The sequence below is a fragment of the Gavialis gangeticus genome, unplaced genomic scaffold (genome assembly GCF_001723915.1).
Source record: "Gavialis gangeticus isolate Ggan-Ray unplaced genomic scaffold, GavGan_comp1, whole genome shotgun sequence".
Classification (NCBI taxonomy): Eukaryota; Metazoa; Chordata; order Crocodylia; family Gavialidae; genus Gavialis; species Gavialis gangeticus.
The window spans coordinates 29,465,310-29,490,719 of record NW_017729001.1 but is presented as its reverse complement, the minus strand read 5'-3'; the positions used below and the strand labels follow the sequence as shown (position 1 = coordinate 29,490,719).

At 52.1% G+C, this 25,410-nt stretch overlaps 1 protein-coding gene across 1 annotated transcript; it reads right to left on the bottom strand.

Moving 5' to 3' along the window:
• Nucleotides 1-6,818: 6,818 nt before the first annotated feature.
• On the bottom strand, nt 6,819-17,743 carry TMEM119 (transmembrane protein 119). Its single transcript, XM_019507206.1, has 2 exons — nt 17,470-17,743; nt 6,819-9,186 (listed from the first exon to the last, which is right to left on the bottom strand). Exon 2 carries the CDS (start codon nt 9,159-9,161, stop codon nt 8,253-8,255), a length of 909 nt encoding a protein of 302 aa, XP_019362751.1. The 5' UTR covers nt 9,162-9,186; nt 17,470-17,743; the 3' UTR covers nt 6,819-8,252.
• Between the last annotated feature and the right edge of the window lie 7,667 nt (nt 17,744-25,410).

Here is a 25,410-nt window from a genome sequence, read left to right as displayed (position 1 = left end):
GGGACAGAGCCTTGAGGGACCCCCAAAGGAGCCTTTGAAAGCTTCATAAGCTTCCAACAATGTAGCCCTGGCGGAAAGGTCCCATCGGCCACCTTGTTGCTTATTGCCCACTGCCTCTCCAAAGCACGCCGGCCTGGAGCAGATTTGTTTTAGCAAAACCCTCCTGGCTCCTGTTTCAAGGCGGGGGAACGCATCAATAAACACGGAGCAAAGGCAGTTCAGCCCATTCTGGCGCACATAAAATTTACCAAGAAAACAACACTGCCAGTCCATAGCCTCTTGCCAAATCTTGTTCATATGCTGGATCCATCAGAGCTTTAACTTCCACTGCAGGTAATCCAGGCACTAAGTGCTGCACCGTGTCTTTAGGGTACTGGGTTGATAAGCCAAGGCTCTGCATCTGGGGAGAGCTGCTGCCTTTATCTGGTTTTCTTGGGCTTCTCAGCAGGCTTTGCCTACCACATCGAGCCGTCTGATGCGGTGGTGCCCTCCCCCTCTCTCAGGTGTTACCTGTGGGATGCTACGATTTGTTTTACCTGGTTTAAAAATCCCCTTTCCCCTCCCTCCTCTTAAAGTCACAGCACAAACGCCTCCCTGCAGTTCTAGATCATTAAGCCCTAAAGCGTCATCCCCTTGGGAGGGTTGCAACCCCAAATCCCCCCGGGACTACTGGTCAACAACCCCTGTGGGAGTTAAAGCCAAGGAGACCTCAGGTCTAACCCCAGCCCTTCACCAGCATCCCCTGAGATCCAGCTCCTGCTCCACCACCGCAGGTGGGGAAGTAACCAGGTGCAAAGGGGTTAGTGCAAGGGTCCACGCTCTGCGGGGAAATCTGTGCGCGATGATAGTAGAGGCCTACGGCAGGACGGGAATCTGACGAGGGACACAGCAAGAAATCCTGAAATGAAGAGAAGATACAGAGGAAAGTGGGTCAGGGGATGGTGCTTACATAAGCGGTCCCGTTCCCTTCGCTTTGGCACGACACAGGGGAGGTGTATTAAGAGCATCCTGATTGCTCACCATTCAATCCCGCTGCCTCTGTCACGGAGCCACACTCACCATTCGCTCCAAATGTTCTCCGTTTAAACCCAGGTGGGAGAGCGAGTGTGTTTCGCACCAGGGATCTGCCTTGCTGAAGCCCTCTGCCAGCTCACCGTGCGGGGAGAGCTCACGACGTGGTATTTCAACCAACCAGGGAGGAAAAATAGAAAGCGCTGGGTCTGGGCCCCTGCAAGCTTGTCTGCCCGAGTCACATGCCCCCCACGCAGGGCGACACGTGTGTATGCGGCACACAAAAGCTGACACGCACCGTACACTCTCCCCGCACCCTCTGCCCCACCCTGGAGGCTCCTACGAGGCCACTTCGGTGCGAGGCTGGTGAGGTTTCCGTACTCGGGTTTATCCCAACCCCGGATGCCCCGAGTGAGAGCGAGCTTCGCTCCATCCGCCCCTTCTGCCCTATTTCTAGTGTTCAGCTCAAATCCTGGTGATGTCCCTTTTGAAAAGCTCCCTGTTATTTCTCCCTTATTTGAAGCATTGACTCTTCCCTGCTGCTTTTCCGCCTTTCCGTTAGTGCTTGCCCTGCAGAGGCTCGGACTGGAGCCGATTCCCAGTTTGCACAGCAGTGGTGGAGCAAAGGGACGGAGCATGTCTTTGCAAACTTGACTTGCATTCATTTGCCCTCCGCAGCCGACAGCCGCAGCCCTCAGAGATGCCCAAGTAGACTACTTGGAGAAAGGTTGGCCAGCAGAAATATCCCAGGCGACAAAGCGCCCTGTCTCCTTCCCTCCGAGGATGAGCCCATAACCTAGCTGAGTTCACCTCCATGGCACTGACCCCAATTGTTCCCTTCTCAGTGTTATCACCTTCATCCCTCTGCTAGCCCTTAAAAACCCTAAACATTTCCCACTTCCTTTTACTGCCACCAGACTTCCGAAACTTGGAATCCACCTTAGCTCATCAGCCCAAGCTCCTAATTCAGCCCTCCCCGGGAACCACTTGCGGTTATTTGGAAAGGACATTGCCACCTGCCCTTGGGGTGGCACCAACCTTGCAATACATGAGACTACGGTCCATCTTCCCAGGTGCGGCTGCAGCAGACCCGCAGGTGGAGCCGGTGGAAACGCGGCCATTCAAGAGCACAGGCCGCTCGTGCCTAGAGCCAGTTTCTGTTCTCAGTAATGCCTCTCGTGGACGCCCCACACCACCAGGGGATTCACAGAACTGAAAGAGAGAGCAGAACCCGGCCCTGAATCTGCATCTGCATCTGCATCTGCATCTGCATCCCAGAGGCAGCGCTGACGGGCTCGTACCGCTCACCGCAGCTTTGTCGACTTGCCCTTTAATTGGACAGCTGCTGCGGCAATAGTAGGAAAGGGGGAGGGCGTGCAGAAATCCACTTTCAGATCCCTCTCCCTAGCATGGGCCCCGTCTTGCTGCACTCGCTACTCGCGGTGCACAGGGGCTCCCGGGTTACTCGCCTCCACTTGGCCCCGGCACGCTTAGCCTGCGGAGAACCGAGCGTATCTGCCTGAACATATGGAAAGCCAGCACTGAGGCCCTTCAGCTCTGCTCGTTCGGCTCTTTCCTAGGGCCAAAGCTATGCCAGCTATTTCCTGTTTTAATCCCAGGGGAGAAATGCATTTAAGGCAGCTTTTTCCAGACACGGCACTGAGACGTTCTGTGGTTTAGGCAGAAAATCCCACTGAGATCTTTTGCTGCTATTTAGGAAGCGGAGGGCTGCCGGGCAGATACCGTGGGTCGATGGGTGGGTTGACAGTTATTAGGCAGGTTGCACAGGCACGAGGTGCAAAGGACTCAGCCGCCCAATGAATCTCCTTAGCAAGCTGCGCTCCTGCAGGCTGTGCTACTTGGAGGCACGGGCGAGGTGAGCGGGACCCCCCAGGCCGTGCTTCAGGACTCCACAAACGATGGGAGTTTCTGAAGCATTAAGTGCTGGTCTCATGGAGCATCCTAGAGAAGCCCTTCCCAGGCCAGGACCTCTCAGGAGGTCCCGAGTCCAATGCCCAGACCCCCTCTTCCTCCACAGGTACAAAACGGTGGCTGTTTCTGGAGCTGGGTGGGCAAGTCCAAGCTGCGGTGAAAAGCCTCTGCCCGTTGTCTGTGGTGCACAATACCCCCATTTCTTTCTTGCCCCCTCCTCTTGCAATGTGTGGGTACAACACTCCCTTTGCGCTTCACCATTAAAATGCACAACCTTTAAAAGAAGCCTGATCCTTCCTGCACACTTCTGAACGACTGCAAGACAGCAGCTTGCTCTGGAGATTCATTGGGGGCCGAGCGCTTGGTGCTTCGTGTCTGTGCAACCTGCCTCCTTGCATTTCCCTCCTAACTGATGGCAGGGTGGGCTTGATCCCAACAGGCGCCAACAATGGACATGTATTGCCCCAAAGAGTTCAGGTGCGATGGACACCTTCCCCTTGTCCCTTCCTGACCTCCCTCCCATATACTGACACAAGCTGACCTTGCTTGAGATTACACCTTGCGAACCTCACTCGCATGAGAAAGGGCAGAGCCCCCCCAGGCACATTGCACAGCCCCAGGTAGTAGAGTGGGGCATCCGGGGGGCTTGGAGGAGGCTGGTGGCTGTGGCTGGGAGAGCAGAGACATCCTCCCCTTGGCCTGCTGCCCTTTGGGGATATCTGCAAGTCCCCGGCGGTCTGCGCGTCCCACCACAGCGGGGGTTGTGAAGGGCATGAGACCGACAACGGCCATCTCCATCCCACGTTACCCTGGTGAAGATCAAACTCATCCTACCCACCCTCCCGAATTCAGCATCACACCAGCCAGCCTGATTCATCAAGAACTGCTCTCCTTTTGGGGTGATTTCGGATTGTTTTGAAGAACAACTTAGCTTTTTTTCACGCAGAAAAAAAAAATATATGTGGTTTATAAGTGATCAGATGATGGGTATTGTTTCAACAGGTACCCAGGAGGGGACAGGGTCTCATTATAACCGCTGGAGCGATCAGCATTTGAAGCTAAGCATCGTGCAGCCCCGAGACGCTCGTTACAGCGTTTCTAAAGGAATCATTGCTTCCAGGAGCCTTGCCTTAATTATTGCCCTCGCAGGGAAAATGTCTTGGGGCTGTGTCGAAACAAAGTGGAAACATATTTGAAAACTAAACCCTGCCGTTGACAGCACGGAGGTGATTTAAAGTCGAACTACAGCCTGACAAAAAGGAATGCATTTTTCATAGGCATCTTTCAACCAGAAGGGCAAGCCATACGTTTCAAATACATTATTCATCCTCTTTATCTACTTTCCCAGGCTTGGTTGTTTTTGTTTTTTTTTAAAAAAGCCTCCTAGAACGCGATGCAGGATGTCTCTCTTAATTATCATAGTTTCACGGCATCACGAGATGGACTTGGAAAGAGCAAAACGCTGTTGCACGCGCACAGGATTAAAAGCGCCTTTGCACATGGCCTCTTGCTGTGTGCCCAGGAACAGGGGTTTGATGTTAGAGCTTATCACTTCTGTGCACCCCTCTTCCCCCTGCTCCCCAGCAAGAAATGATCTCAGAGGAGCTTTATTTCTAGCATATGGAGATCAGGTGAGAATCTGCTTCTGTCGCAAAGGGAAGGGCCGCAGTTTTGCAGCAAGAAGACAAGGAGAAACTGCTATATTTAGAAGAATGGTTTCCCGGATCGCCACGACAGATCTTTCCAATCCTTCCTGAATTGCAAAGGGATGCTTTCAGCTCCTTCCACAAAACAAGGAGGCAAGAGACAGAGAAACCAATACAAGATAGTTTCCTAGATAAATGACTGGCCGCAGGCCCAAGAGAAATGGGTTCGCTCCCAGACCCTGCAATACCTGGCAAGAGAGGAGAAAGAACAACAGCTGGGCTGTGCTTGTTCTCCAAGGCCCCTGCTGCTTCCTCTTTTGCAAGAGAAAAGAGGATCCATCCTCACCTCCGCCACTCAAATTGGGGTGCAAAATTATGGGTCAGGATAGGGCCCTCCATTTATAACAGCCAAACTAGCATGTATTCAAATCAACGTCTCTCTCTTTCTCTCAAGGTCTTTAACCTATGGCTGTATTTTATGGAGATTATCTGAGAAAAGGATGGTGTATTGATATGCCAGCTGTTAGCAGCTTAAATTCTGCTTTTCAGTTCCGTTAATCATTTAAAACAAAACAAAAAAACCCTCTTTGATGTTTGCCTTTTACTTTTCAAATCCCTGGTTTAAAGCATGAACAAGCCTATAGCACTGCTGGCATTTCAGAGCCTTTAGGATCATTTAATGAGCATTACCTGCATGTTATATTTAGGGGTTCAAGTCCGTGACAGGTGAACAGGAGCCCTTGGATAGCAACATCTCCCCAGCAGGATAATCTGAGTTGCGGTGACACTTTTACTTTTGATCACAAGGCATTTTTGCAAAAAAAGGAAGCAAGACAACTTGTTTTCCCCACCAGGCCCTCGTGCTAAATAGAAATGTTACCCTTTCCACAGGATGTGAAGCACTTCAGCACCTGATCGTGATTCAGACAAAACAGCATAAGTAGCTGGAAGAGCCCCAGGAAGTTGTTAATGCCTTCAGCTTGTCAGCCTTTCATTATCATGGGACTTTTAATATAGTCATACGACAAAAGTATCTCATTACTTCTGACTACTGTTTGTCTCACCTGGTCATGGCACTTGATCAGAGGTGGGCAAAATACAGCCTGGGGGCCAGATCCAGCCTGCCAGGCCATTTTATTCTGCCCATGGGGCACCTAAAAAAATTAGAAAATGAATATTTAGTTACTCCTGGCTGCCTGTCAAAGATGACAGGAGACAGGGGCAGTAGGACACAGAGGAAGCCAGCAGCAGGACCCAGCAGCAAGGCCTGCCCAGCCCCACCCCTACTCCCAACCAGAAGCCCCTGCCTAGCAGACGCTTCCGGCCTGGGACCGTAGGGCTGTTCCTGCTTCCCTGTGCCAGAGAGGAAAGTGTAAACTGTTGTAAGTGGCCCTCCGCCCAAAATAATTGCCCACTGCTGCACTAGATGATGGCAGTGGGTATAAAGCAGGGGTGGGGAAAATGCGGCCCGTGGGCCAGATGCAGCCCACCAGGCCATTCTATCCAGCCCACAGGGCCCCTAAAATACTTAGAAAATTAATATTTATCTGCTCCTGGCTGCCTGTCATGGGGCCCCCAATGACTTGCCAAAACTCAGTAAGTGGTCCTCCACCTGAAATAATTGCCCACCCCTGGTATAGAGTTCTCTGGGGACTCGGCAACAAAAGGACCGAGCCTACATAAGTCACCTCAAATCACCATGGTCTGAAAATCACATCAGGCATCTTATGAGAAGCAACAGTCTCGCTTGCAACCAGGACATTTTTTGAGTCAGAAACTACAATTCCAGTTTCAGTGGGTTTCACAGCAGCTCCCAAGATCCTGCTATGAAAGAGAAGAGGGGCTCATTTGATTTCAAATCCTACATCACATAACCTTTATGTGAAATGATCTGGTGTGGCCAGTCACTTTTCTTGCCAGGTTGGAAATTAACCTTCTATTCCCATACCCTACCTCATGAAGCATGTCACAGGCCAGTGCTGGGCAGTGTTACACCAATGAGAGGTCACCTCTTTGTCCTCCTGGCTTAGTGAAATCAATACTATTGAGACTGCCTCGTATGGGATTGATGTTAAGGTTCTGCCCCTATGGGCCCCCAGTCCCAGCTGGGGGCTCAAAGCACACCCAAAGCCAAATTGGGAATGTCAAAAATCAGTGAGGTTCCCTTGTTGTATAGGGAAAGACATAACAGATTATCTTTGCATAGAGAGACATAACAAATTATATTTGCATAGAAAAAAATCTTTATTTATAACTGAGGGATAAGAAGAAAACAACACTGCAATTTTAGGGGCATTTTGTTTGTCTTAAGACATCACTGGAATTTTGGCATAAAAACGCGAAGGATAACTCTTTTTTCCCCTCTCCATTGAATTCCTTTCCTTCCTCCCTTCTTGAGCTAGTACCTCTAGGCAAGGGGGGTTTCTTCAGCTTTACTTTATCGACAGAGACCCTGAGTAAAATATATTTCTGCGAGTCATCTTCATGGAACAGGTAAACAGTGGATATAATGCAGAACGCTCTTTCTAATCTATAATTATTATTACTATACACTGCAACAAAATATAGAGGCCAAAGAAAATGATTATAACAAAAGTGTCAATTGTATATATCTGCAACGAGTTGCATGTTCCCTCTTATAGTGCTTTGACGACCAGAATGTATGGAAAGAAAAAAAAAATCAAAGAAGGTCATAAATATTGATCAAGCCTTTACAATGACAGACAAAAAGTCTGAGGTTATGTTTTAAAACAAGACTCTTCACCATCTGATGGCATTACATGGTCCAGCTGCCCAGCATATAATAAAACATCCCCTGCTTTCCAGGTTTGCCTGGAAAGTTGTGTTGCAAATACCCATCAACAAGCACCGCTATGCACACAGTCAGAAGTCCTCCATCTAATAACAACAACTTAAATGCTTGCAAGAGTGCGAGTTACATCTTACTTTAAACAGACCCAATCATCCCAGAAAATGCCTGGATATTCTTTGGGAAATGGTGGCAACCATTGATCCTCCTGGATCATGGTGTATGCATAAGGGCCCCCCAGACCTTCAATGCATATGCCTGGGCAGGACATTTTGGAGGAGTGGGGGTGTCTTTGGGAAATATAATTAAGCCTAATAAATAAAGGCTGAAAAATTCCACCACAGAGTTTCAAATTCTCCGATGCTTGCACAGCTTGTAGCATTGGGCTTTCTTGGCTAGATGGGCAAGGACACCCTCCAACTGCAATGCAAGCACACGCTAGGATGTAACATGCAAATGGCAGGTCTTGCTAAATATCACTGAAGGCCACTATTAGAAATATTCCGTTCTGCATTTGAAATAAGGAGTTTGGACCCCAGAGTTCGGTCAAACCCCTTCCCTCACCACCGCCAAGGGATTTACTGTAAGTGTGCGCCATTATGCTTTTACGCAGGAGTTGAAGAGCCTGTCAAGGTAAGACACAGTGTACTAAATCTACTAGGTTTTGATATTACAGTTGGGCAGAACACCCTGGGGCCCAAGAGCCGCATCTATTTTGCCTGCTTAATACAAAACAACACAGTCTGTCGTCCGTGAAAGAGATCTCCGATTCAACGCTATCAAACAGCGCCCGTTCATTCCTGCAGCAGGTCTCAGGAACAAAGGTCTGCTGCTCTAGGGCTCAAGTTCATACATTAGACACCCGAGGCGCAGGTGTCGGGGGCTGCCGGGTCTTGCTGCTCCCGCTCTGCGGTCTGCGCAACGGACTCGGCAGCCGCCCCAGGGCAGTCATCTTTGGGCTCCTCGGGCGAGGACGTGGCAGGCTCCTGAGCAGGCTGGTCTTCCTCGGCAGATGGCAGCTCTTCTTCCCTGGCCTTGGTTTCTGCCGCGCAGCTGGGGACTGGCGTCTCCTTCCCACTTTCGGTTTTCTCCAGAGCGGCCTCCGGTTCTTTGGAAATGCACTCGGCATCCTCTGTGCCGTCCTCCACTTTGGCTCCTTCCTCCTGGTCTTCAGGCAGCTTGTCCTGCATTTTCATCCCGTCTCCGTTGGCCAGAGAGGCTTTGGCTGGGGACTTGAGATTCTGGGCAGCAGCTAAAATGTCAGCCTGCAGCTGCTTGGAGGAATCCACCGGCTCCTCGGACTGGGCATCGGAGGCCTTCTCAGGGACTTCGCTGAAGGCTTTGGCGCCGCCCGCTTTGTCGTTCTGATCCACGTACTTCTTCTTTGGAAAAGAAGATGGGTAGTACGCTGAGGCCTTGTGTTTCTGCCTGACTATGGCAGCTGCACATAAAATGAAGAGAAGCACAAAAACCAAGGACCCCACCACGATGAGCAGCAGCATGTATTCTTTCACAAAGTCCATGATCCCCGTGACAATGTCATTCGACTGCGAAGTGCCGTTAACGGAGGTCACCGTGATCCCATTGACCGTGGGGCTCACGCCCAAAGTCACGCTGGACGAGGAGGACATGGCAAAGGCCTCCTCGGTGTCCCCACTCCCTCCGTTGTCATTCATCACCGTCGTCTGCAAGTGCGTCGACCGCGTGGCACAAAGGGGCACCAGTAGGAGCAGGAGCCCGCAGAGGGTCACTGGGTTGGCCATCTCCCTACAGGGTGCACCCAGGACTCTGGAAAGGAAATGAGACAAGTTAGTGTCCTGCCCAGGACAAGGCTTGGGTGCAGATGGGAGCTGGCTGTGGAAAGGATGAGGCACACATGGAGGCCAAAGTTTGTCCTCATGGGTGACTTAGCCACGTTTCCTCAAGGGCGGAGGGTCAGGTCAGGGAGGTTGTCTGTTATAGCAGGTCTCACCCCAGCTCTCACTGACACCCTGAATAAGAGCTAAAAATGACCCCAAATCTGTTTAAGAGGCCTGTCTTATAGGTGCTCAGGCTCGCCTGCCTAAGCTGTGTGTAAACCAGTTTCTAGCAGTTTGGGGGCTTAGTGATAAAGGTCAATAACTGTTGACCTTTATCACTTTGCATGATCAAAATCCACAGTTGGAGCGGTGTAACAGGAAAGCAATGCAAATTAAAACATCTCTGAGTAGTGTTAGTTTAAGGCACTAAATGGACTTTAAAGCGGCGAGAAATCCCGGGTCATGCAAACACAAATGCAGGTGTCTCCACGAAACGGGAAATTTTGTTTAGTCTACACTCACCCGTTACAATGCTAAGTGGGCCTCCCAAAAAGAAACTGTGGCTCTGGTCTAATTTCAGAGACTTCCTGTGGCAATTTTTTGAAGAAAAACCACACCCAAACTCTCCAAAAAACCAAAGGGGCATAGAAATTAATCCTGTGTGACCGACCCCATGACGTGGCTGCTTGCTTGTAGAGAGGAACAGGGCTCATGCCCCATGCCGGGCTCAATGAATGTGACCCTCACCCTGAAGTTGGTCTTGGGTGCTCTCAGCGGAAGTGGCCAGGTAAAGGAGCTCACGAGTGGTAAGTGCTTTACACATCTGCCAGAGTTCATGGAAAATGTCTGGGCAGCAGCTGCACCCTCTGGACCCAACTTTCCCCCTACCTGGTCAGATGTCAGCTTTTTCAGCTTCCCTTCCCCAGCCCACAGCTCCTGCCTGCCCATCTTTTGGAGGGGATGAGGCCACTGCTGATGGTCCCAGAGGTCTTCCTCTGGCCCTAGGTCCCAGCATGGCTAGCTGCATATCAAACCTCTACTTATTCATGCTGAATAGCTGTTCCCCACCACTTGCCCAGCCCCTGGGAAGCCTCGTGTGCTGGGGGCAAACAACCAGCATAGTAGAAACTCAGCAGCGCATCGGGCGCAGGACACCTGCCGCCCGGTGAGAACCAATTCTGCAGCCACCTGCCGGCCACCACGGGGGAGTAGCGGGGTGGGCGCAGTCTCCTGAATGACTCCCTCTTGCCAAAACTTGTGTGTCCTCAGCAGGAGGGTGGCCGTGTCACAGGCGCCGGTGAGAAACCCGAGGGACGAGGAATGTCAAGACCACACACACAGATGGACCCACACAGCCACATCCACAGGCTGCAAACCCGAGCATTTTTCACCCCCATCTCGCTTCCTCCTCTAACACATGGAAACTTGGCCGGATGCCTCCGGCTCTCCCTGGGCTTGCAAAGAGGAGCATGCGCTGGCCTTTCAGACCGCACGCCCTGTTACTTTGCACTTCCCCAGCAAGTGTCACCTTTCCCCACTGCATGCCCTAGAGACACTAGGAAGCCCGTGGGGCACTTTGGATGGAGATTTTCCCAGGCTTTCCAGCACTGTGCCTTAGGTCCTGTAACCACACGGACCTCTGCTAGAAAACCAAGCCCCCAGCCGCCAGGGAAGTCGAACAGCTTGAGCAATGGCGGGCAGCAGCAGTACCGGATGCATCGTGTCAGGCTCCCTTGACAAGGGCTGGGAGCAAAGAGTTTTCACTTCAAGCTTCTTTTACTTAGTGAATTACTGTCTGGGTATTTAACGAGGGATCCGCCAGCGATGGGAACGGCTTTACGACTTGCAGGGTAATGTTGTGCAGCTGTCTCTCGCGACCATGTCACATGTTGCAGCAGCTGGAAAGCCGTTTCTGCTGGAAACCTGACTTGGCAGGGAATCACTTCAAGCACCAATGGCCCCTGTGTCTTACAACAGCGGTGGGCACTGGCAAACTATAGCGCGCACACACGTGTACGTGCACAGACAAGTAATTCCCTCTTCTAGGTATATTCCCTCGCTGGCAAACCCTGCTCAAGAGCATCAAGAGACCTTCAGGCCCCCCTGGGCTAATGCATGGGTTTCGACTTACTGCTCTGGCCCTGTAGCCTGCGTCCTATGCTGCTCCTCAACCCCGAGTCAGCTGCTCACTTGGAATATTTGCAATGAAATGCATCCTGAGCCATCTGCTACAGCCCTGCACAAACTCTGTGTCCCACTGAAAACCAGAAAAGTAGGGTTCACTTGGTGCTTGGACGCCCCACAGACTTGGAGCATGGATGAATGCCATCGTAGCATCTGATTCTCCTGCCATTTACTTTCCAGGAGTAACCCACCCTGCCACATAAGAAAGCCCACAGCTCTCAGAGCAAAGGGCTGTTCAGTGCGACTCAGGGTAGCAAAAGCAGAAAGGAATCTCACAAAGGAAGGCAGAACCATTTTCAGTTAATGAATATACAGACTATTATTCAGCTAATGAATATGAGGACTATTACAGTCTATTAACTATTGCATGGGTTATGGGGATTCAGAACCAATTTCTCTAAAGAAATTCATCAGATGTTTCCACTAAAGAGACATTTTGAAACAGTAAAAACACTAGTGATCCAATAAACACAGTGGGAGAGATAAGTTAGGGGTAGTGAAATGCAGACAGGACGTCAGCCAGAATCAGGGTTATTCATACAGGTTTGCTAGCAGGCCTCCGAGAGGAAGGAGGCACGTGTCACGTAGTCCAAACAGGCACAGCAGTGACCCGACAACCCCGTTTAAAAACTGGAAGGATGCCACTTGGGACATGAGCTTTCCGAACGCTCAACAGCGGTCAGACTCTTTTAGGCACCGAATGATTTTCTGCGTTTCGCTCCTTCAACACCGTGCAAAACAAACCCGGACTTTGCTTGAGATTTTATGATCATAAAGCAGCGCCATAAAGTGCATATTTCCATCTGTGTTGTACTGACAGACTTTAAAAATAGATGGAAAACAGATGAAGGGCTTTTTCTTTCTTTTTTTTCTGCACTGCAATGCTGGGTTGGACGTGCCGAGCACTGAGATTCTGGCACGAGTAAAATTAGTTTGGCTGATTAATAAATTCCTGAAAATTGAGGTTTACAATGGAAACTTTGACACAGACTGAACTCCAGAAGGGCAAGCTGCCAGCTCTGGGGACGCATCACATCATTTGCTAGCACTTAGAGCCACGTGCCTAACCACACCGACGGTTTAAACTTTCTCTCCTTTAAGCCTTGTTAAGAGCCGATGCCCCTAACGATTTCACCCGGCTCCCCTCCGAATGCTATTGCTTCTGATCAGCTCCAGACCAGCCCCTTCCCACCCGCATTTATATTATCTGCAGCAACTACCTTAATGGCTTCTTCGAGTCCTGGCTTCTCCCGCGAGCGTCCTCAAGGAAAGCAGTTAATGCCAATTGTGACAGCGGTTTGCGTTACTTGGAGACCTCTCTCCTTGGTCTTGCTTCAAAACTGCCCACATGCTGCCTGCCCGCACCTACCGGGCCTGCCTACCTTGAAGCAAGCGTGCTGGTCTCAATAATAGGAGTGGTTCCCTGAATTGAGACCACTGAGCAAATGAAGTGAGTCTATTCCATCATTCATAGCCTCCTGCGCAGGTCTGGGATGACAAACACGCTTCGGCTCCATGTCTGCGAGAAGCAGGGATGCGAGTGCAAAGAAGCTTCGTCTTTTGAAGTACTTGCTAAGAAGCTGCTAGAGGGGCATCATGCCTGCAATATGAGAGCCTGGGGCTGTCCAGGTTTTGCAGTGTGACTCACACCGGGCTCAGGAAGAGAGAGAAGAGCAACAAAAGGAAACACGATGCGAAAACACAGCCATCATATTAAGCGGCACATGAAGGCTCTTCGTTGCAAGATGCAAGATGCACAGATGCCATCAGCTTCAGGCAACTTGGTGATATAAGAGGAGTCACAGATGGGTGCACCTCCTGGGCCAAAACCCCAGGCCACAAGAAACAGAACAACCGAGAGTATAACTGGAGGGTGGAGGAACGAAAGGAAAGTAGGAGTCGCCTCCCAGTTGAAAATCTGCTCCTGGTACAACAGTTTGGGATTCCCTGTTAGATGGCAATGCAAGTCTGGGGTGTCGTTTTACCGGACGACACAACGGAGTAGCTCAGACTGCAGCTATGCCGGGCCGGAGGCTTTGCCAAAGTCATGCAGACATTGGCCATGAGTAAGCTGATTCAACATGAGGATGCACACAGGTTCCTCTCGCTACTCCCACCTGTGCCTTGGCCGCTTCTCAACTTGCAGGATTTGCAGGGCACAACAGCAGGACCCTCGGACCCTGTTAGGCTGTCCAGCGCTCCAGGACACTGCGGTCACCCACACCGGTGCCTGAGAGCGATGGAGAGAGATCTGCAGACCCATCGCCACCAATGCAGTGACCCAGAGCTTCACAGTGACCAGCACTTCAGAGGGCTCAGACTGGCACCCACTGGGACACAGGGAAAGACAAGCTCTTAGCTCGCATGACCTTCACAATGAAGAAGATATCTGGGGGCAGGCAGCACTGAAAACAACTTGTCATCATGACTGCTTACATATGTAGGCCCAGCCGTGGCCATGGGACCAGCTGCCTATGACCTGCTGTCTTGGCCCTGGATGGTTCAACAAGGGGAGCTACCAGACCACCCGGTACCTACAGGGAAAAAGTGTGAACCCAAAACCAAATCCCATTCTAGACAACTCTTGTCTGCTCCCTGTACATTTTATGGCCCCCATTGGGTGCCAAGGGGTAGAGTAAAGCAATGATCAGATCTGTTCTCTGCTTTATGGCTGACTCACTGCACTGTAGGATGTCTGCACTATACCAGTAGGATGGGTTGGATGGGTTCAGGGTATTCATAAGGAGGAATGATTCAGTTCTGGCCTGGCTGGATACCAAGTGTCATGACTGTCTGCTGGCCATTGGGAAAAGTTGTGTGGGGAAGAGAGGAAGGGAGACAAGCTTGTGTCTGTGTTTTGCAGCCTGGTGCTGCTGCATTGTATCATTACCATTTGCTGGTTTCCTGTTCCCTCCTCACGTGCCCAGCAAGTATGCATGGAAATATCCAGCGTGGCACACTGCACCTTGGCTCCTTTTTTTGTTTTTTGCAGTCTTCATGTACCCCAGGCAACAGGCTTTAATCTTCAGCAGGAAAAAGACCCAGGGCACCACATGTATGTTCTCACATGCCCGGCAGCGCGGGCTCCAGGACACTAGAGAGACAAGAGGGGCATGGGTTGGACTGGCATGGGCATCTCAAGCTGCCTTCAGGGAAACCACAGTGAAGAGGGTGGTTTCTCACAGGGTGAGGACACTTCAGTCTTGATCTCCCTTCTCCTCTCCTCTGAAGGGTGCCCAAGGCACCCTCAAGTGCGAGTCTTCTCCCAGCCAGCCCAGCACCCCCGCGGTCCAGTCATCCCTACTCCCCTTGAGCGATTTCTCCAGTGCCTTTCCTCAGGTGTCAGTGACCCTGAGGGGTGGGGGATGTGAGGAGAAGAAAGCAACCCAGCCCGAGAGGTCACCTTTTTGGCCTAGATTAAGGAGGGTCTAAGGGTTAGAGGGTTTGGTCTGGGTGATATTCCCCTGTCCTGACTCAGATGTTTCATGTGACCCTGAGCAAGCTGCTCCATCTCTATGCCATCATCAGCAATCCCTCAGTTTGAGGCTGATTACTACCATAGTTTAGATTATGGTTGTATGGGATGGTTTGGATAGGGCTGATCCTGCCATAGGCAGGGGCTGGACTAGATGGGCTCATGTACACACCACGATGTTTGCCCTTTCATGAACTGCAACACTTTAAAAGTCTTTCTTGTGCATTAAACTAAAACTTCTTGGATATAGTTTAGTTTGACTCTGGAGGTCCCTTCCAGCCCCACTTCTCTATGACGTGGCTCACTGATGGACCTTGGGGTGACTTAAGAGCCCAATCCTTGAGCCACAGACCCGTCCACAGAAGTTGCTGGTCTCCTTCTCTGCATAGCCCAGCCCCTGAGCTCCAAAATGGAAAGATCAGCACCTCCTCACGTCAGATGTGGGGGGTGGGGGGAGGGATTCACAAAGAGAAGGGCATGACAGATGACGTTGGAAGGTGCCATGTCACTTACTGTGGGCTAGTTCCTTCTCTACCAAGACCCTGAGCAGGATGTGACACAGGGAAAGCTCACCTCTTGGGGCTTATCCAGATGCACGTCTGGGTGGCAAACGCACCCTCGGCTTTGCATTCCTCCCCTGGCCTATGAGGGGCCCTCACAACCCAGCTGCAGCTGCATTTCGGTTGCATCTCCTTTCCCTCTCCCCAGAGAGTCATTTTAACCAAATTTTGCTGATTTTAAAGGAGGAAATTACAATTAAAACAAATGAAGCTACCCAGAAGTAAAGCCATCATTTTCCTAACTCTGTCGCCACTAGAAATCTGGTTTCCATTATAACACAGAAAAAAAAAAAAAGTCTCCAGCCTCCCCCGTGTGGGGAGTTCACTTCTTGACAAAGAGGCTTTGCAGGGAGAAGACAGGGAAGGCAGGGCAGGCTGGTGTGGATACCCTCGTATGTATTTGAAGTAAAGCTCAAGCTGCACAATTTGGATTGAGGTCCAAATTTTCCAGGCATGCCCAGACGCTAAGAGCCAGGGTTTCAGTTTGGGGCTCAGAGTTTGTGTCGGCTCCCAGAGTAACTCACTGCTCTCATGGGCTCATGACTCCATATTACTTAGATTGCCATGATTTAGTTTGCAAATCCTTTGTTTTGCAACTCAAAGCTGGTGGGGCTTGGTCAACTCATCCCATCCTCTTCTCTCTCCACTTCCTCCACCCCTGCTTTACAAGGGATCCATGCACCCCTGGAGTGCACAGGACAAGGGAGAAGCAGGAGACTGGAGGAGATTGGGGAGATCATAAATAATGCAGCATTGTAAGAGGCTGAGCAAAACGTACCTCGTTAAAGACCGAGCGGCCAGCCTGTGTTGGAACGATAAAACCAGACAGCCCTCGGACTCTGGAGGGCCTTGCATCTGCCGCTTTTCTCCCTGGTTGGCCCCATTTCCACGGGCCAGGGATATTCTGCTCTGTAAATCCTAGGGCAGATTTCTGCAAGACCTCATTCAGGCAAAGCTCCTGCCAGCTTCACCAGGCTCCTGGAGCCCAAGAGCCCCTCTCCGCTGAAGCCCCTGGAAGCCTGGTGCCATGGCCAGAAGAGTGCACAAGGACAGTGGGATGTCAGCCCTTCTGGGCGGCCAGGCTTGAAGGCAAACTCGAGCTACAAAGGCAGCTGTGGTCTGTTGCAGCCACTGAAGCACCGTGCAAAGAGAATGCCCTTCGTCTCCTCCCGCCACCTTTAAACCAGCATCAGAGTCCGACCGGTTAACACGGCACAGCAGGAGGACATGGGGAAGCTGTCAATATTCCCCCTCTTTTCCTCCCACGCAGAAACCTGCCTGCACCCAAAGCACTCCAGTGTTGCCCCTTCCATCCTGCCCCTCCGCACCTGTGCCACTGTCCCACCACCGCAGGGGGCCCAGGGCAGACAGGCTGCACTCCCCAGACCCTGGGGGCATTTCCCCTGCAGCTTTCCTCCTTCAGTACCAGCACAAGGTACCCTCATGTCTCTCTAATCACTCAGGACAACCATGAACACCTCCTCCCTAAACACATCCCCCGCAAACCTCCCCATACCCCAAAACATCTCCCCTAGCACATCATGCAAAAGCATCCTTTAGCTCCCTCTCCCGTGCACCCCCACACACAGCCCTTGCCCTCGGGAAGTTCATCCCAACAGGACGCCCCTGAACTTCTCCTCCTACGGGCTGAGACCTCCACTGCCGGGATCCGTCCCTTTTTGGCTCTCGCTGTATTTCTCAAGCCAAAATCTTTCTGTGGGTGCAAGGGACCTGACCCCAAAGAGAAGTCGACCACGCTACCCACGTGCTACTGTAGGAGCACGCTGCACAGTGCTCAAATGCTCGCCTGGAGGCAAAGCCCTGGGGGGAAGAGACGTGCGTGTCGGGGTGCGGGGGGTCCCAATAAATAAAATCCAGAGGGACACAAAGAAGGGGGCCATGCTGGAGGTAAAGGAACAGCAAGGAGTTTTAAAAAGAAGCCAGGAGGCATTTGGGGAAGGAAGGGAGGGGGGCTGAACCGCAATTCTGATTTCAAAGAAATATAAAAGACATGAAGCATTCATTCCTGGGCTGGGGGGAGGCATGGACTTACCAGCTGGGGGCTAGGCAGACGTGCGCGTCTCCCAGCACCCTCCCGTCGGAGGGATCCGTGCGCAGGGCGTGCAGGACCGTAAGAAGTGATGGGGGGTGGGGGGGAGTTTAAAAGTTAGCTTGTCCTGTGCTCCTTGGTCCTTGCCCAGTTTCTTCTGTCTCCTTGGGACTGTGTATGTGCGAGCCCAGCCTCCTCCTCCGCCTCCCGCTCCCCAGCCTTGAGCTCACTGGCTATGATTGCTGCTGACCAACTTGTTTTCATTAGGGCTGGTTTCATGTGGGAACGGCGGAGGGAGCGGAGTGGGGGCCGGGAGACCCCCAGTGCCTCCCCCCCACCCCTCCTGCAAGCAGCTCCCTCCAAGCTTGGGCTTTCACTCCAACATCTGCAGAAGGGGAGGGTGGGAGCCGTTGTGGAGGGACCCTCAAGGAGCTTTGCTTTATTGCAGATCTGTCAAAGGCAAAAGCCCATCAAAGCGGCAGCCACAGACAAAAGCAATGGGGGGAAACTTTTTTGTCTTTAATTCCTTCCAGCAAATATATCTCTCCCTTAGTTCCCCTTCATTAACCACAACAATATCACAGGAATCAAATGCCTCTTAAAGGCACCACTTATCGAGCAGCTCCAAGAGCCCCCGGGAGTGGCGGTGGGGGCTGGTTACAAAGGCTCTGCTACCTGCAGCGATGGAATAAAATACAACTGGGGGTGCCGTGCTCCCGGCTCTCCATGCGGCCTGGCAAAGCAGCAGCAGGAGGATGCAGAGTCTCCGAGGGAGGCTGAGCACGTTGCCTCCTACCCTGGAGCCCGGCGTCACCATTGTGGGTGCCCTATGCCTACGCGGAAGGGCAAAACGGGGGAGGTATCTGTGGGAGGGGAGACCCCCCCCCAAGCCTGCAGGAGGTCAAGGCCATTGCACCCTCCACTCCCTGCGGGGCTGAGACCAGTGGCCTGGCCCAGCTGACACCTCTGGAGACCCTCCCAGAAACCTCGACCACCTGCCGACGCACCCCCCCGGCACGGTAAAACGTAGGCAAAAACGCCCCTGCTCCATGGACTTGGCCCTTTCCAGCCTCAACGCTCCTTGAAGCAGCCATTTCGCTGCATCTCTCAGGCCCTCGCACCCCAAGAGTTTCCCACCCTTCGCTGGCCCTCGGAGAGGATTTGCCCCTTGGTAAGCAGGCCAACCCTACGCGGTCGTCCTCCCAGCCCAGGCAACGACAGGGTAGGTGCCGAGAGGTCCCAGCCCTCCCACAGCGCTCGGGGAAGTCCGTGGAAGTTTGCTGGCGTAAGCAGCTCTGAAGCCGAGCCCGGCTCCATACGGGGTCCTTTTGGCGGCTTCAGCTGCAGAGAGCAAAGCAGAGCCAAGCATCTGGCTTGAGGACACCCGAGCGAGGCTGGCTCTGACCTGAGCTGCCAAGAGGGAAGGTCGACATTTGCCCTGCTGAGCCAGCTTGCATCATGTATGATTTCAGCACCGGTGGGCTTGCTGGCTGCCCCTAACAGGGCGCAGCACAAAGCGCCTCTGGAGTGAGCTGGGAAACGTCACGAGAGCTGCCCAGTGCCACGAGGCAGCGCGCCAGCCCAGGCCTTGACCCACATTGCTCCCAAAGGGCCCCCAGCAGAGTTGGGATGGAGGGAGACGTTGCATGGCATGGGGGGAGCCTCCTCAAGCACCCGGCTTGCAACCAGCACCAATGATCAGCCCAAATCAAGGGGGCGTGCACTAAAAAAGCAAAGGGGCCTTGACTTCTTCCATCCCCGCTCCTAGGAAAACTCCCTCTGATCCCAGCGCAACAAGGCTCCCAACACCTTTATTCCCAGAGGATGTTTCCCAAAAGCCCCCAAGGAACGTGCATTACTCACCGCTCCCTGCTCCAGCTAAAGGCACAAACTGGAAAAGGGGGGTGCCGAAATGGGGACTTGTGGGGCTTGGCCTCTTCCCACCCAGTCAGTGGCAAAACCAATGTGGAACAAGGCCCGTATTCTGCTCCGTTTCCACAGGGGGACATACTGAGCCCACCCGTGGCATCCTACGGGGCGAGCTCATTCAAGCTCATTGCTACCCAGGTAATTGCTGGGCTTCTTGGACTAACGACCCAACAGGGCGCTATGAGGGTTGCAAGCTCATGCGCTTGCCCCACATGCGTGTTGGTTTGGCCCCTGGCAAAGTGACATGTTTGCAAAAGAAGAAAGCCCTTGATCCATTATAAAATTGGGCTTTTCTCCCTTTGATGCATGAGCTTATTAGGAGAAACTGCCCGTTAGGATTTAACAGGCTGTTTAGTCCTCGGGAGTCCTTTGGACATAAGTCACTCGGCGCAGAAACGCATGTTCACAAAGGCCAAAATACTAATGAGCCCATGAGCATATGAAGACTGCATGGCCTATGTATGTCGCTTAGCCCAAGTCGCCTTAAACCCAGCGTCAAAAGGACAATTGCAGCATTGGGCTACGAAGCAGGACTGCTTGCTTTGGGTTTTAACGCGGGGCGAATTTCCTTCCCAACAACTCCACGTCTTTGCTATAAACAAGGCAGTAATATAACAACACACCACGCATTTCTCCTCTGTCCCGGGCAATAAGTGCAACTCCTTGAGACATGTTCTCTCCCTACCAGGGTGACCTCATCCACTTAGCATTTTCATTTTGAGCTTTTTCCCAGTGCTTTTGAAACAAAGCCCCTAAAACACTGTTGATAAAACACAGAAACCTTCACCAACCCTGCGTGCATAACACTGGCTTGATTCCCCCTCGTTTCCGCTCCCCCCCCCGCAAGAAACTGAGTCCCGGTGCTTTCTCGAGGGCGGCCGGGCTGTGAGAACGCCTCGCGACATGACGCACATGGCACGGCGAGGGCGACCGGGGATGGAAACACGAGCACTTTCACCCTCGACCTTCCCGCCGTTCCCCCACTCGCTTGGAATTCGTGCAGCTCCGTCTCGGGATCCCGGGGGAAGGCAAAGGAAAACCGTCGGGTCTCGGATTTCACCCACATTGCCAAACAGCATCCAAGTCATTGTTTTCAGAAATAATTCGTCAATCGTGGGGCCATCCCGTTAGCGTGTCCAGCAACCAATTTGCCATGGCTGTTGAGAACGTCCCTCTACATGTGACATGGCTGGGCCTGGACTGTACAGGAGGAGGAAGAAAGAAACGCGAAAGAAAGCTGGAGAGGAGGAAGGTTGCCGCGGAGGGGTTTCTGAGCGGGCTTGGCAGGACACCAAAAATCACAAGGCCTCTGCTTCCAAAAATTTATTGTTAGGAATTTGCTCCTAGAGCCCCGTGGGACACAAGGGGGTAAACGGGCTGGCTTAGCTTCCTGGTAGCAGCCAAAGAAAGTACAGCAAAGATGCCAGAGTTTTGCAAGAGCGTTAGGCACATCTAGGCGGCATTGGGACGATTTTGGTCCATCCTTCATGGACAGCACAGCTCACAGCTACCACTCCTGAAAGGCCCCTGATCTATCCCTTGGAGAAGTGTTTTAATTGGGGAGCCTCTGGTCTCCCAAGTCTGGCCCCCGATGATTAGCCCATAAAAACCAACCCCGTGGCGCGGGTCAATCTGACCTACAACGCGTTCCAAGATGGCAGAGCTGCTCTGGGCAAAGAGGACTTGTCAAGTTTCTTAAAGAAACCCAGGACTAGGAAACCCCCGAACTGAAGTAGCCTGGAGCGAGCCCATCTCCCTGCTAAGTGCCAGGGGCTGTGCTGCCTGCTATAGCAACCCGCAGCCACGCGCCCGGGAATGCCACCGTTGCCATGGAAAATGCCAGCTGCCATCCCAGCCCCGTGATCCGGGACGAACAGCGACTCTGCTCTGCAGTGTCCGAGCACCGCGCACCCCAGCTGGAAGCACGGAGGAAGGGAAGGAAGGTCTTTGTATCGGGCCGGACACCTGGGTCCCGTTCCCGACTGCATCACGGGGCTGTTGGGTGCGGCTTTTCCCCTCCGCTTCCCTGTTGATAAAACTGGGATAAAAATTAATTACTGTTCTCACTTAGAGGACTCAGTGGGCATCCCCGTTAGTGCTTAGAGGGATGCTAGGTACCATCAAGAAGCCATTGGGTCTGCTGATCTCCCTCTCTCCATCCAGGTCCCTCTGTAAAGCTCACATCGTGTCTGCAGCGGCCAACTCCACAGCACCAGGTATACGTAGATCAGCAGGACGCCACGAAACTGTGCCGAGCGCCTGCCCAATCGCACTCTTGAAGCCCGCGTCCCCCAGCACGAGTGGATTGCTGCCTCGGCTCGTCACTGCCGGCCTGTCTACAGGGTTAGGGGAGGCAGAGGAAGTGTATGAAATGTGGCAGTGTCTTCCTCTCCACTAGTCTCTGAGATGGTTTATGGCCCATGGAGGGCACAAATTTCATTGCATTCAGCAGGGGAAACCAAACAGTGTCCTGGCAAAGGCAGAACCATAGAAAATGAGGGCTGGAAGGGACCTCAGGAGGTCACATCTAATCCATCCCTCTGCTCAAAATAGGATCATCCCCAACTAGATCATCCCAGCCAAAGCTTTGTCTTGCCAGGTTTTGAAACCCTCCATGGATGGAGAGTCCACCACCCCTCTGGCTCACCTGTTCCAGTGCTTCCCCTACCCTCCTAGTGAGAAAATCCTTCCTAATATCCAACCTCAACTTCCCTTCCTGCAACTGGAGAGCATTGCTCCTTGTTCTGTCAAGACCTCCCGCAGCATCGCAGACTGGGCAGCAACTGCACCCACGGGACCTTAATTCTGGCAAAATCTGATCACAACTTCTCATTGCAAAATGCTAATAACTCGGGGTTGTCATACTCTCTGCCCCATTCTGCTCTCCTTGCGGGTTAATTCCACGGCCACTTTCTCCCAGCATAAACCCTAGCATTACTCCAGGGTAAAATTAGGACTTACTCAACAGTCTCTGCCCAAAAAAAGGCTCAGAACAAAGGGTTGGAAAGTTGTGACATTTGCTTAACTTGCAAGGAACAGTTGAGACAATTGCAAAACCTCTTGGGTTCCCAGGGCTTTGATCAAATTAGCCAGGCACTAAATGAAATGGCGGCTCTGGTGTTTTGAACTACATATCTAAAGGCTGTTTAGGAAGGGCTGTCACTCGAAGCTTGTAAAGCAAGCAAGAGGGCAGGCCTCTGTAGAAGGGGACTCTGGAGCCAAGCATTAGCCAGCAAGGGGAATTCTCTCTTTCCCTTGGCGCATCCATCTTTTGCCTCTCTTCCCCCTTTCATCTCCTGAATGAAAAGCCTTTGCTTTCCTGCCTACTGCTCCGAGGCTGGGAACGCAAAGCCAAGATTCAGCATTCAGAGGTGGGACGCAGGGGATCGTCCTGGCAGATCTAAGGCCAAACCGTGGCATATCCAGTGATAAGATGGGAAACTGTCGCAGACTTGGAACCAAACATATAGGCCCCACGGGCTTGCAGTCATGGGCCGATCACCTCCGCATGGAGGAACTGGGATATTTCTGCCCCAAAAAGCAAGTTGCAGTAGCCAAATTCGACGCTTTTATTATCCAAGCCACATGTTCTGCTGCAGGAACAACACAGCATTGCAACCGCTTCACGTCTTCGTGTTGATTAACTTGAGCAGCATCATACATTCCAGCTCAGGGCGTACGCTCAAGAGGAGGGCAGAGAAAGCACTTCAAAGACGTCCTCACGGCCAACTTGAAAAACATGCAACATCGACATCAGCTCGTGGGAGACTATCGCCCAGGACCGCCCCAAATTAGACGGCGGCAAGGATCTCAGTGCTTCAAAACATTATGATGGCAACAGGAGAGGGAAAAGTAGACGCGGCAGAAGTGCCACACCCCGAATCTGGAGCCACCCACCCCGCATGGAAACACGTGCTCGAGCTGCAGCCGAGTCTGTCAATCCTGGATCAGCCTCATCAGCCATCCTCAGATAAGACGATCATGGAAGACAACAATCGTGGAAGAGGAAGAAACGTTCCCGCAGCCAAATTTTCAAAGGCTCATGACTGAGCCGTGTTCACCAGTCAACTCAACGCCTGCCTTGAGCAGGGGCTTGGATTTGATGTGACCTCCTGAGGTCCCTTCCTGCCCTGCTTTTCTATGATCCTCTGAACTGATCTGTGCTCACTGGCATAGCCAGTTAAGCTACAAGATTCACCTGGTGACCTGCACTCTTACCTGGTCTCCCTCCCACACCAGGGTGCTTTCAGAGTCAAGCTGCCCACACGCACGAATGTGGTGAGGTTTGCTCGGTGTGCCGCACACACAAAGCATATCTCTCCCTTGCTCTCGTAGGAGACGGAGCTCGTTTTTCCTTCCTCTGTGAAGGAGGAGCAGGTTTCATATGGATAGGCCCCACAGCATGAATCTTAATTTGGTTTTTCCGCTTCCTGGGTTGTGATGTTGATGGGGAAGAAGGGGAACCGGGACCAGGCCCCGGCTTCTTCCTTCTTTGTGGAGCTCCATGTTTGACCACCTGAAGCTGCATGTGTTACAAGTTAAGTTGCAGCTCCCATAATTGGAGGGGCATATGCAGCCCTTCTGCCAAGTGGTTTTAAAAGCAGGAAAGCCTGGGTTTAATTATCTAGGGAAAACCTAAATAACTATGGTTTCGGTGCCTACCCAGAAGGCTAGATGACTACTTTCTAACTCCTGGGTACCGTAGTGGGCAATGCTTGTCCCTCGGTCTTGAGGAACTTGTGAGGAAAATACATGCTAGCAAAAGCTACCACCTTTCTCCGCTGTATCCAGCTCCACTTGTCATCCAGGCTTAATGGAGATGATTAAAGCCCATCTCTCACCACTACAGGGCATCCTGCTCCAAGGGTTTTAATCCCTGTCCTGCTTGCTGAAGTGATCACAGCTCTGGAGCTGGGTAGGGAGTCTCCCTCCAGCAAGGACACCTGTCTCTGCAGCTTCAGCCCAGGTTTGGCTCCCCTCTCCACCCTGAAACCACCTCCAAACCATGACAGAAATGAAAAAAGGCCTGGACCAGTCAGTCTTTTCAGGTGGCTTAACAACAGGTCCCGATGGAGGACACCTTCCCTCGGGGTCCCTCCATCCATCTGGAGGTGGAATTGAGTAAGAACAATACCACCAGGTTGCAAATATCCCATTGCCTGCAGTTCTGTCTGTTGTATACAATGGGCACATGTACATGCCACGGTTTTTGCCCTTTCATGCGCTGCAACTTCATGTCTGTTTGCACAAGCAGGATTTCCCGACACTTTAAAAGTCTTTGCCTCTGGAGGGGTGGCAGCGAAACTATTGGACAGTATCAAAACTACCATGAAGCACACCGTGCAGGCAATGAAGGTTAATAAGCTGTATACAATTTCAGCCACTCAGAGTCATCATCCCTGGCTAGCAGAGCACTGTGTGTTTTTTAATGGGTGGGCTGTAAATTAGCTATGAACTCATCTACCCAAGCAGCCAGCTGGATCATCATATCATGCGTCCAGGGCAGCTGAACCTACGAGTGAGTTGCCAGTGCACAGCAGCAAGGGCAGAGCATACATGGCTCGTGGTACTGGACAGGTACGGGAGCCAGAGCACAACTGAGGGAGCCAAAGATCAACTGCATCTGGAATTGCAGCTGCCAGCCCTCCCAAGACAATGTCACTCACCTCTGTCGACGCAAGGGAAAGGGACATCATTGCCTGGCCTCAATCTGCTCCCACGGCTCAGTTACACCCATCTTCACTCTCCATGGTGGCATTCCCATGCTAGAGCTTGGCAGCTCCAGGACACAGCTGGCAGACCTCATGCCATGCCTCATGCCATCATAGCAAAGGCTGCTAAGGACTAGCCCAGGTGTCCAGGGCTCATGTCATGGGCCACTAAAATACATCAGACTTTTGCTAGCTTTTCATTGCCCTTCCATAGGGACCCAGACCTTCGACAGCAGGGAGGGAGCTCAGGCAAGCAAGAGCTGTTCCAGCCCCAAAAACACGAACAGAGGAAAGCAAAATAGAT

Coding starts and splice junctions, on each gene's coding strand:
- TMEM119 (XM_019507206.1), bottom strand. CDS start 9,161: ATGGCCAACCCAGTGACCCTCTGCGGGCTCCTGCTCCTACTGGTGCCC.